The sequence below is a fragment of the Carettochelys insculpta genome, chromosome 5, assembly GCF_033958435.1.
Source record: "Carettochelys insculpta isolate YL-2023 chromosome 5, ASM3395843v1, whole genome shotgun sequence".
Taxonomy (NCBI): Eukaryota; Metazoa; Chordata; order Testudines; family Carettochelyidae; genus Carettochelys; species Carettochelys insculpta.
In genome coordinates this window covers 63,828,576-63,841,354 of record NC_134141.1, presented here as the reverse complement: position 1 = coordinate 63,841,354, position 12,779 = coordinate 63,828,576, and the positions used below count along the sequence as shown (strand labels likewise).

Genomic DNA, 12,779 nt, shown 5'->3' with positions numbered 1-12,779 from the left:
CTGTCTTAGTGCAAAGGGACTGGGATGGTTTTCTTAATACAAGCCTGCCTGCACATAACCTTCCTAAGTCCCATGTACGTCCCTCATCCCCAGCCCTAAAATTGTCCCCTACTCAACTTGTCTCCCCACCCTTGAAAGATCTTTCTTTCCCCTGTAATGCACCACCACTGCCTTGTACCAACCCCATGCAGCCTTTTTTCACTCATCTCTGTGTCTCTCTTTTCCCTAGCTACAGGCAGAGTTGGTTTGATTGGCTTGTATGTTCTGATGCCTTTAGTCTCCTAGGTTTTCCTTAAATCACTAATTTCTTGGGTATATAGTGCTTGTTTTGAGATAATGCTAAAACTGTGGGCTTTCTTATGTGTAAACTTGTGATTTTTAACCCAAACTCCAGGTTGTCTTGTTTTTGTCTGGGTTATTGTATACCAAAATTTGGACATAAACTGCTTGACTATTCCTGTGGCATTCTGGTTTGTCATTGATCATTGTTTTCTGATTTTTGTTACTTTGGTGCAAGCTGATACCGTTATGGGTAGGTATTTATTTTTCTTTCTTAATATTCCATCAGGTCAGGATGGAACCTTGCAGTCTTTTTCCACAGTGCATGAAAGATTCAATAAAAGTTTAGGACGTGGTAAGTAGTACAACAAATAAACAAGTGAAAGAAATGATATTTTTCAATTATGTGAAAATGTAGTATTTTAAAAAAATATTTTTTTTTATTTGTACAGTTGCCGATGTATAGTTTCAGGGCATGTTTTACATACAATACACATCTGAAGTCTTTGTGTGGTAGTATGGTTAAATACTTTAGCAAGTTGATTCAAATTAATTTAAAGACTGACTTTTTAAAACTATATCATTCTACTATGGGATGTAATTTCTCACCTTTTGAATATAAATTGTTTTGTATTAGCAGAGTATATAGAATAGTAGCTATCTTTTTCTATTTTAATTTTTACATATTTGGTATTAAACTTTCTCTCTCCCCCTTCATCTGTTAGATTGTAGTGGGACAGCTGTGTGACCTGAGATCTAGGATCTCAAGTCAGATTCCCAGGAACGCATGGGGAACACGTGGTTAGTGGCCACCTATGGAAATTTTGGATTATAGGGCTTGTTCAGTGTCATAGACTCTGTGGCATAGACAGAGAGAGAGCAGCATTCAGCTGCCTGAATTCTGTGACTCTCCTTTCTTTTCCTGAAGTCTCTTTCCTCCTTTATTGAATACCTTCTAAGTACAGCCCCGACAGCAAAGAGTACAGGAAGTCATCAGACCACACTTTTATCCCCATTCACCCCAGAAAAGCTTGACCACATGCCACTCTCCCTGAGTTCCCAAGTTGCAGTTGCTTTCCCTTTCCTCCCTCCCAACTCCTTGTCCTAGCCTCTTTCATGCACACTCACCCTAGTCCAGCTTTTGTTCTCTCTGCATTAGAGTTGGGCTGCTACTCCCTCCAAGCTGCTTGTGGGCACCAGCAATCATCAAAAGCACAGGAGAGAGAAGCTCCCTGCTCTCCATCCAATGCTTGCTCTCACAACAGCTTCTGGCTGCTGAAAGGAGTAATTAGAGGGAATTCTGCTTCATTCCCTTTTGCCATGGACTGGAGCATGCCCCAATATGGATTTCCTCTTTTCAGAGTTTAAGCAGCCAGGCTCTTAAAAGTTGGTATGGAGCATGTATGAAATGTTTATTTTACTAAGAACAGCAAAAGGTGCATCACAAACATAAGAATGGCCGGACTTGGCATGGCCAATGATCTATCAAGCCCAGTATCCTGCCTTCCAACAGCGGCTAGTGCCGGATGCTTCAAAGAGAATCAACAACCGAGCAATTTAGGGGGTGGATCACTGAATATTGTCCAGTCCCATCTTTTAACAACTGGAGGTCTACAAATGCCCAGAGAATGAGATTGGGTCCCTGACACCATTGCAACAGCCCCTCCAGCAGGCTAAATCTCAAGTCTTGGCTCCAGGGCATGGAGGCGCTAGTACTGTTCAGCAAAACAGTTGGAGGACTTTTTTTTTTTAACAAGAGCAAAACAGTTTTTCCTTGTTAACCTTAATCTCTGAAATGGCCAAATGATTGTCTTGAAACTTCCTAAACAGTTCCACCAGAGGCAGACATCCACCATGAAAGAATCTTAATATGAGCAGTTAGTGTGGCAGAATTTAGGCAACTGAAAATACGGTCTTTCTAGTAGAAAGTGCCAGACAGCTTTATATAAGCAGTGCTGTGAGTTTTGTATATTATAACTTTAATGTTAGTTTCAATTTGTATATTTTAGGAATACAGTTTTCGAATAGGATTAATGTATTCTCTACTTCTTCTATTGTGAATTTTACATTTAATAGATAGCCTTTACCTTAAGGACAGTTTTTGTATTTGCATAATTTTTTAACTGACTCAAAGTTGCTGACATTATTCTGGTATTTTAAAGGTTCTATAAACAAAAAGAAGTCAAAAAAGAAAGGTCTTCAGTATGATACATTGGCTCTTCCACCTATTACAGCATTTGCAACAGGTAGGTAATATTTTATGACATGTAGGAGAGAGTTGTCCCTCTGCTTACAGTAAGCATTTTCATTTTTAGTAACTTATTCAGAAATTTACTAATATTACTAGAAACCCAAATTAGTCTTCTTGACGACATTAGTGTATGAAGGACGGTACCATTTAATGAAATGGTGACTAGCTGGGTAACGGTGGCATTTTTATATAAACTGCTCCCTCTGAATTCTGTCATTAGAGCTACGGATCCAATACAGATGTGTTTAACCACCTTCAGAATCCTTAAATATTGATTGCACATTTTTTGTTGATTATTAGCAAGTCAGAAACATCTTAAATTTCGATTTTTCAATTTTCTCAATTGAGTTTGCAGCACAAGCAGTTGGGGGAAGCAGCTGGGAGAAGTTGATAGTGTAAGGAAGTAGCTATTTAACATGTGTTCATTGCATAATTAAATTATCTTACCATTACTAATGTATGTGTGAATCTTCCATTGTCTGTAAAATTGTGTGTAGATGAATGTATGCAGAGAAATAGTTTAATATTTTTGATATGAAGTTTCTCAAACTGGATTTTTTCCTTTAATTTGTGTTATTAATAGATTGGAAAGATTTTTTTTCCTTAGGAGTAAGCCCCAAAAGCTTGTCCTCTTGCACCAGAAGTAATTATTGTGGCACTTTCATTTTAACAGTGTCAAAAAGGCCCCATTCAATTATAATTTGTGTATTTTTAAAGCTAGATTGGTCATATATTGCTCCTGGTTGGATTCTTTCAGTAGTAATTGCTACCCGTCATTTCTGTAATTGTTATAATTGAATAGAGCATTATGTCTGTAAGTTACTTAAACTTGTTGACCTAGTTGGCCATTAGTACAAGTCTTTTAAATGTGTATAATATTTAGAATTCATCTGATGAGGAATGTGCTGTAATGGATAAAGTCACTGGAGTTGGAGCCAGGATACTTGAGATCGATTCTTAGCCTGGCCCCTGACCAAATGTGTGACTTTGAGCAAATCACTCCACATCACTCTACTTCTGTTTCTCTTGCTGTGCTTTTTTTTGTCTGTTGAGGTTATATTGTTTGAATATACTTATGATTCATTTTTTAAAATGTTCCAGACACTAAATAACAGAACTTAGCCAAATTTATTGTGTAGAGACAAAGCAGTACAAAATAAGAAAGGAGGCGTACATAGTCTCCTTCCAGGAAGCAGATTTTTGCAGCACATTCACCTCATACAGAAGTTATGCTTCAAAGACACCCATTTGAGCTAGTAGTATTTATAGTATGATTTGGTAAGGCACAAAACTTTTTGTGTCACTTAAATTATAAGTTTAACCTATTACAGTAAAAGCTTTGTTATCCAGCACTTTAATATCTGGAGAGCTCAGCTAATTGGTATCCTCTGTAGATAGCAATACCAATTCCCCCATCAGTTAACTGGAAAAATTTTGATAGCTGTTCCAGCATCATTTTCTAGAGTTTGTGGAAGTCATGTTTGTTTAATGGCCCTGAGGCAATAGAGAAGGAGTAAATTACAGTACTGCATACAGGAATAGTGTTAAAAGGTGTAGAATTAGATAAGGTTATTTAATTTCTTTAAATGTTTTTGTATTTGTTGAAGATGCTTGCGAAACCGGCAATCGCCATTCCCCATACCTGCCAGATTAACAAAGCTTGTACTGTAGTTTGTGTTAGCCTGGTTGTTGAGTCCTCTTATACTTGTCCTTGTTTTGTTTTGAATGCTACATTACAAGTGTTTATATACAGTAAACTCTCTCTTGTCTGGCAACCTCAGGACCAGGAGGTTGCCAGCTATTAAAAAATGCTGTTTAGGCAGCTGCGGGATCCCTGGTGCATGGGAAGGGGACCCCAACAGCCACATGGTTGGGAACTGGCTGGGGCAAGGAGCTCCGCTGGCAGCTTCAGCCCCAGGAAGCCGGCTAAGGCGGCGGGTTTGGGGTAATTCTGGCATCCCTGGGGCTGGAAGATCTCCATGATGGCACGGGGCTGTGCCAGCACATAGGGCAATGCTGGCGGCTCCTGGGGCATGGGGCAAAGTCGGTGGCCCAGGCTCTGCAGTTATGCAGAGCTCTGCCAGGGTGCAGGCCATTGCAGGCACACAGGGCAACGCTGGTGGCTGTGGGCGCAGGGGAACTCCAGCCCCAGGATTGGTTGGTTTAGCCCCGGCAGCCCCAAGACTGAGAGAACCTCAGAGCCGGCAGGGGAGAGAGCCCCACTGGCAGCTTCAGCCCCGACTTGGCCAGGCAGGGAACCCCGGCAGCCCTGGGGTGGAGAGCCGGCAGCTCCAGCCCTGGGCTGGGGGCAGCCCCAACCAGGAGAACCCAGAGGCGGAGCCGGCAGGGCTTGGTGCCAGATATTTGAGAGTTTCAGTTTAACAAATGCGGGATAGGGAGTTTATGGTACTTAGTGTTGAAACAAAGTCTGGACACCATGTATGAAACAAGCAGGAGGGTTTATTACACATTGCACTGGTGGAGTGTCACTTGCTTGTTAGGCTCAGTGAACACTGTCAGACAATAGGTTACAATTGATGCTGATGTGTCGGGGGTGGGGTGGAACTACGGCACGGGTGTTATCGAAGTGTGGATAGGTTCTAGCATCAAGACAAAATAAACACAATAACCATATAATCTAAAAAGGTTACATAGTGCCCCGCCATCGCTGATAGAACATCTTATCTTTAATACAGGTGGCTTTCCTTAACAAGTTACTTCAACAAAGCAGATGTGCAGTAACATCTGTGTGTCTAATTGGATTGATGATGCGTCCACAAGAGTGGACATTACTCTTGGAATGTGTTTGTTGGGCCAACTATCTGTCCCTCCAAACTCCAAGGGCCTGTCCAAGCTGGGACAACCTTCCCTGGGTCTGGTGAATGAGATGGGTGGGGGGCTCAGTGGGGGTAACCTTCCACTCATGCTAACTGGGTTTCTGTAGTATAGGATTATAGGCCTGTTCCAGACTTTAAGATTCTAATGGGGGTCTGTAGCAGAAAATTATGGCCTGCCCCAGGAATTCTCATCCTACACTTAGGCATTAATATAGGTTTTCAATTTAACAGTAAATGGGTCTATTTAAAAAAAACAAACAAACCTGTATTTAATTTAAAATTGGGTTTTCAGTTTTTTTATCCACACTGCCATACCTATTTCCTAAGGGTGCTTGATACAAAGCATTCATGCATTTTTGTTTTGACAAGTTTCCTCTCCTTCTAATGTCAAAGGCAATGTCAGCTTTGCAGAATATTGTAGGGTGCTCGACATAGGTCGGACTCAGCAGCCAAAAGACCAACGAGTCATTTTTTTCGAATTTGGTAAAAAGCTCAGTAATGCTGCAAGAGCCACAATGCATGGGAATACAAGACCTTCCTGAATAAATAACGTCAAACCATATTTTTCTAACTCTTATTGTAAGAACAGTGTTCATGCAAAGATTTGTAATAGGAAATATGTTTACTGCAGAATGTTCACAAACTTTTTAGTTATTCTGTTTCCTCACACTTTACATATATGTGTTTAAATTATTATCCTCCTGACTTTCACTCCCAAGCCTATTTTAATTATGCCTACTTTATTTCACATTTAATTTCAGTTTTCTTTCTTTAAATGTGTGTTGCCCTTCGCAACAGGAATTCTGTAAGCTTTTCTTTTGCCACAGTATCATACCCCACCATGCACTGCAAATATTAAAAGGGAGTTATCCAACATTTCGGCCATTTCTACACAGGCCACTTCCTTCGGAAGTGTCATGCTAATACAGGGAGCGAAAGATGCTTCTACACGGCATTTTGGAGTCCGGAAGAACGGTCTTCTGGACTCCAAATCACGTGACATTATGCTAATGAGGCACGGGGAATTTGCATCTTGCCTCATAAGCATCTTTCGCTCACTGTATTAGCATGACACTTCCGAAGGAAGTGGCCTGTGTAGAAATGGCCTTCAAGATCACATTCATTTGATATTTAGATATGAGTTGTTCACTGTTGGGCTTTTAGACATTCGCTGTTCATCAAAAAATAATCAGAAGGGTGGTTGGGTTTTTTTGTTTGTTTCTTTTGTGGGTTTTTTGTTTTTATTTTTGTTTGTTTGTTTACTTTGCAATTGTAGATTTTTGGAGCCTGAAAGAATTCCTTAAAGAGGTGCCTGCAGCTCCAGAGCTGCAGGTTTCGGACACCTCACATAGGTGAACAGAACTGTGGGAAGAGCATATGTTAGCCAATGGCCAGGTAATGAGTGGTCTGAGAGCCTTATTATATCCTAATCTTTAACTGCTAGGACAGACTGTCCCTTTGCAGCGGGCAGCCAGAGTGGCTGACGGATGCCCCAAGATTCTGTCCCGTGGAGGCCACACAACTCAGCGCTCAGCTCTCACTGCACCTTGCCACTGACCATGCTAATATAGCCAAACTGACTAAGGTTCTTTGTTTGTGTTCAGCTGAGTTACAGTAACTGGAAGGAGTCAGGCTGAAGCTTAAATGGTTACTATTTATTAAAACGCAAAAATAAGAATCTTAGCAGTTACAAGGTTATTGCTCTATCTGCTTAACTACTAGTAGGATGATACATATGGCATACCAATTAGATTACAAGTTACATGAATAAGGACAAAACGCCTTAGCTGAAAGAGCTCTTACTATTAAATGTGCACAAAAGTACATTGCAGGTATAATTCTCACCCCTGCATCCTCCGATTCCAGCGTAGCCAGCATCGTTCATTCAATCCCTTGGGAAGAAGAGTACGAGGAGGGTGTCCCTTGGGTCCTCGGGAGGCAATGATCTTTCCCAACCGGCAGGTTTAGGTGATTGGAGCTCAGTTAGAGTGGGCTGCTGGACCCTTCTTTATACCCCTTGAGTCACATACACTCTGCCTTATCTAAAGATGCCAGTTGTACTGGTTCGCCTTTGTGATGCCATTTCTTACAAGAGAGTTGCAACTTAATTTACACTTGTAAGACAGAGATAACTAAATCATTAAGACAGAACATTCTTTTCGTATGGGTGCAAGATTCCTCTCCTGGGATGATGCGTAGGTGTATCAATTATCAGTACCAGCCAAGGGCAGTTTAAGGCCCTTTGGTCATTGGCTGGCCTGTTAGCCCTCTTACCTGTGTTCTTCCGTTGTCCAGGGTCATGATGAGGCAGCATGTCTGTGCTCTGAGGCATCAAAGACTGTGCTTGAGATTAGCACATCTGTGCTCCCAGGCATCAAAGACTGTTCTGTTCCCTTTTGTGCTCTGAGGCACCTAAGAGGGGTAAGATGGAGTAGAGCAGGGGGATTCTGTCTGGCTACAGCATAATACGTTCAGTTAATATGACTTCTTATCATCCATACATATAATGCATATTAACACCATGCACATAACTCCTTTTAATGTACTGTATGCTACACCTAGCATATATGTATTAGGGAACAGTTACAAGGTCCTTGGGTTGGTGATGGCCTCATACTTGGTGTTTCTCCAGCATCTTTTGCAGTGGGGCTTTGGTCTGAGTTGGTAATTTTCACATCTTGTTTTTCAGATGCTATAGGGGTGAGATGCCCACAGGCAATGCACCCTTACCTTGTTGATTAGCAAAAATGAAAATGTTAGCCTCCAACGATTAATAGATTTTTTAAAATAAATTGCTGGTTAAATTAAAAATGATTTTTGAATTAAATGAATTTAAATTTAAATTAAATTTAAATAAAAATAAATTAAAAATAAAAAAGCATTATTTTATTACATTTGGGGGAGTGAGGGGAGAGGGCAGTCTTCCCTGTAAGCTGAGCATTTAGGTGGCTGCCCAGGAGCAATTCAGACGCTGCCCAGCTGATTAGCAGAGCACGGACAGCTGGCAGAATGTATGTCTATTGGTGGTACAGATCTGCAGGTGCCTTGGTGCACATAACAAAATGTATGCTACCCATGGATGGAAAAAATGAGAGGGGAATGTATGATAGAAATTTGCACGTCCTGTTTTCCTGTACATGTTTAGTCCAGTTTGACAGGAACAAAAATTTACTGTCTCACTCTTAGAGAACATGGAAGTAAGGTGATACACGTGTTCCATTTCCCAGTGAACAAATATCCATGTCACACTAAGGACCACAACAGTTGGCATTAATGTGGTCGTTTGGTAGTCTCATAGATTTTAGTGATTGTTGAGGTGTGGGGACTTATAGTTACTACCAGAGGTACTTTCTCCAATTCAGGGTTGAGGAGACGCATGGATACATCAGTGCTGGAAAGGTGGTGCTATTGCTTTATGTTGTGGGGTTTTTTTTTGTTTGTTTGTTTGTTTCTTTTTGGTTAACTAAATGATTTTAGTCTCCAGGGCTTGTAACTTACAGTTTTCAGAAGCATGAAATCTCCTCTCCCTCCCACTTCAGTTAAACCTAGTAAAAAGGTAGTGCAGAACAGATAAAATCTTTTTAAAAATACAAATTCAAATTTTTGTTTAAATACGTGGCTTTTTTAAATATACATTTAATATTAAATTGACATTGATAACCTGTATTAAGGCTTAACTTCTTACAGTCTTTTAATTATTTAGCATGAACTCAAAACAATAAAAAGCAGCACATTTTCTACTAAGTTTTAAATAAATTGAAAATACTGCACTAGTGGAAGTCACCTGCTAAGTGCTAAACCAGTTTTTATATTTGTCTGCAGATGAAATGAGATTATTTTCTTCATTTCAGTTTATTCAACTAGTTCAGGTCAGTAGTTAATTCAAATTTAAGAAACCAGCTGGGAGCTTAAAAAAGTAGAAAACCTTTGGTTGTTTTTCTTTTGTTTGTCTTCAAAGATGTGGATAAAAACTAGCATTGAGAGGTTGAAATCTAGTTCTAAAATCTTGAAGGATGTTGGGGTCAAAAATAATCAGTTTGGTTTATTAAATACAACAGATAGTTACTTTGTTTACATAGCACGTAGCCCCTTTGGCTTCTGCCTCTGTTAGATCTACAGAGTCATTCTGATTCCCTGGACCACTGGTCTACATTATTCTCAGGCTTGTCCCCATCACTATTTCACGATGTACAATTGGTCCTTCACCTTCTACAGGAGGGAGAAGCTACCTTCCTGACTTCCCCTTCTTTCTGCTCCTCCCTAGGTTTCCTTTCCCTGAGGATTTTATACAGTTCCAAGCTAATTTGACAGCAGCTGTCTTTGTTTCTCCAGTTTGGACCAGATTACGTCCAACCCCTGATAATTCATTCCCCTAAATGGGAGCTGGTATGACAGAGGGTTAATCAGCAGACCTATGCCTGCCACCCTGTTACAGTTTAATAAATGAGTTCTAAATATTTTGCAACTTTATAAATGCATCCACCCTGGCATACAGAATGGTTACACATCTAGATTGTGGCAATTCATAGTCTAGTGGTGAGAATGTAGCTTCCTTACGTGGTTCAGGTTTATTAAAATCTCCCATTTATTAGTTTTAGCAGTGTTTACTTCAGCTTTTTTTTTAATCGTAACCTTTTAACTAGTCAATAAAAATACAAATTACAAGGGCTTTGTTATATAATGGCTTTTGGAACTGATGTTATAAATCATGATGCCAGGCTCTCTTAAGAATGTTAGTTTCTAGAATAAGCAATTTGAATTTTGTTACAGAGATAGCACGGCAGAATGACTGGGATGGAATCATTGCTTGCCATCAAGGGTATATAACCTGTACAACCTGGAACTACCAGAAATCTTCCATGGGAGCCCATAAACTGAAACCAGAAGCATTCAGCAAAAACAAGCCTCTTGATGTATATGCAACAGTAAGTTTTAGTTTTGGGATAATCTTGTTTCTTCAGTATTGTAGCAAAGGTACTAATTTTCTAACTAACAGCACAGAATCTGAATATTTAAAACCAAGAAGCACGTGGTAAAGGTCTAAATAAGCATTGCAAAATTTTACACATTAGCAAAGTTGACATTAAGAATTTTTGAAAAGTGAGTAAAGGGAATGCTGACTGTTTGAATATTATTTATTTTGAAACTATAAGTTATCTGAAATTGTTTGTCTCCTGAATCAGAAATCCATGGGGGAAATACCAAAGAAAAAACAATTTTGATTTTATAAGGCTGGGTAATTGAAGATACATAGTTTCTCCCTAGACTTTTATGTAGTGTGTATCTTTGTTCGGGGGAGACAGTTTTGTGCCTAAGCTGGCTAACTTTCATGATGATTTTGTGAGAGTATGTTTAAGCAATATTTTCTCAAGATAAATGTTTTTGAAAATGATAAGTATATTTCTAAGTGGCATACAAGAAAGTACATAAAAAGAATGTTAGGGTTGCAAAGCCAAGAACTTAAAATTTGGGGAAATGGCAGATTTAAGATTGCACATGCAGCCTTAGTTGTTCTTCTTTGATATCCAGTCAGTGTGTTGAATAAATCAGACTCCCATAATAAAAACAAGATAGTATTAATCCTAATGCATGCACACGAGGGAGAAAAATTAATGGTTGCCTGTGAAATTCAAGTGGAACCCTCAGAGTGCTGGTTAGGCAGCTGGGGCCATCTACTGTATCTGGATAGGGGAGCCCTTCTTGGTGCTCTCTTTTCTGAGTGTATCGGAGTTGGGGAAGTTTCTGCCCCATATGGTGTCCTCAGAGGAGGGGAAAAGAGGGCAGGTCTACACTAGACCTTAAAGTCAATCCTAAATATGCAATTCTAGCTATAACAATTGCATGGCTGGAATCAATGTATCTGTGATTGACTTATCTGGCCATCCTCATAGAGGGAGATTGACAGGAGAAACTCACGTTGGCCTCCCTTCGTCCTCTCAAGAATGAGGAGTATAGGAGTGGACTGTTGACCCCAGATAGTTCGATTTTGTGCCTCCCTACTAGGCGCACAAAATCAAACCCCGGGATTTCGACCTTGACTGGGTCCATCTGCAGGTAAGCGAAGATGTGCCCAAAGATGTGGCTGCAAGTAGAAGTGGGCTGCCCTTCTCACTTCCTTTTGTGTCTACTACTTTGGCAGCTCCCACGTGTTCCAGCATAGGATTTTCTGTGTTGTTTTCTATTATGCAATATCATTTTCTCTGCCCATGGCCAACTCTTTTCCATCTGGTAATAGGAATTGATGGGGATTTGCAATAAATGCATATAATAGTTCTATCAGCAAGAATATCAACCAAAATATACAGTGCTTAGTATAAATGAGTGGGAAATCTTGTCCAATGGAATAAGTCAGTGTATTGCTGAGCAGCTAGACTAGTCTTCTTTAGACATGGGGAGTTCAGACTAGAGAATTCTTTGTATATATTGAAGGAAATAATCTGTGGTGCCTCAGGGAATTTACAGATTGTCCCATTATAGGAAAATAGGTAGCTAACTCTGTGGATTTGGTGGAGAGAAGTGAGCTCAGTTCCAAATACTGTGGATTTATCTATTAGGCTGGAGTGTATCCAGACCCCTCTTTATGATGTCCCTTGCTTTTTAGTTCTGGGTTGAAAGATTTAAGATGTAAACTCATCTCCTCTAAGCATGCATGCATCCTAGCAGATTGTTTTCGGATGCTGTTATTCCATTTTTAGCACCAGAATATGCTGGCAGCAGACTTCGAAGTTAACTCCCCTAGCAGGTTCTTTTGTGTAGTGGAGGGCTAACCATATACATCTTGGTTTTTGTATTACAATGATATCAGGAAACAGGCTGCATGTGACCAATAATTAGTTCTAAACCTCATGAGATGGCTATGAGAATGTTGCTGACTTGTTTGTTTGTGTACTATCATTAGGGCCCTACCAATTTCACAGCTGTGAAAAAACGAGACATCCTGTGGCATCTTTTAGACTAACAGATATTTTGGAACATAAGCTTTCATGGGCAAAGACCCACTTCGTTAGATGCAATGTAGTGGAGATTCCAGAGGCCACCCTCCTCCTCTGGAATCCCCGCTCCATTGCATGTGACGAAGCGGGTCTTTTCCCATGAAAGTTTATGCTCCAAAATATCTGTTAGTCTACAAGGTGCCACAGGGTGTCTCATTTTTGAGGATACAGACTAGCACAGCTACCCCTCTGATATTTGACAACTGTGAAAATACATCACATATCACGAATAAGCTCTTTTTGGTGAACTCTGATATCTCCTTTGTTCCAAGTAATGCCTCAGCAAAGGTTACTTCCTAGCTCCTAGTGGACAAGGGTGGGACAGGATCTCTCCCTTCCCTGCAAACTGCTCTGGCCTTGGGAGGTGAGGACCAGACCTGCCCCTACCTCTTGCAACCTCCTGCAGCTGTGGGAAGTTCT

At 40.3% G+C, this 12,779-nt stretch overlaps 1 protein-coding gene across 2 annotated transcripts in view; it reads left to right on the top strand.

Moving 5' to 3' along the window:
• Positions 1–12,779, top strand: part of WDR36 (WD repeat domain 36) — a 58,195-nt gene that overhangs the window by 19,964 nt on the left and 25,452 nt on the right. For both annotated transcript variants that reach the window (XM_074995235.1, XM_074995236.1), the window contains 3 exons: positions 569–634; positions 2,442–2,525; positions 10,138–10,292. In XM_074995235.1, the coding sequence (XP_074851336.1) occupies positions 569–634; positions 2,442–2,525; positions 10,138–10,292 (305 nt within the window). The remainder of the gene's footprint in view (positions 1–568; positions 635–2,441; positions 2,526–10,137; positions 10,293–12,779) is intronic.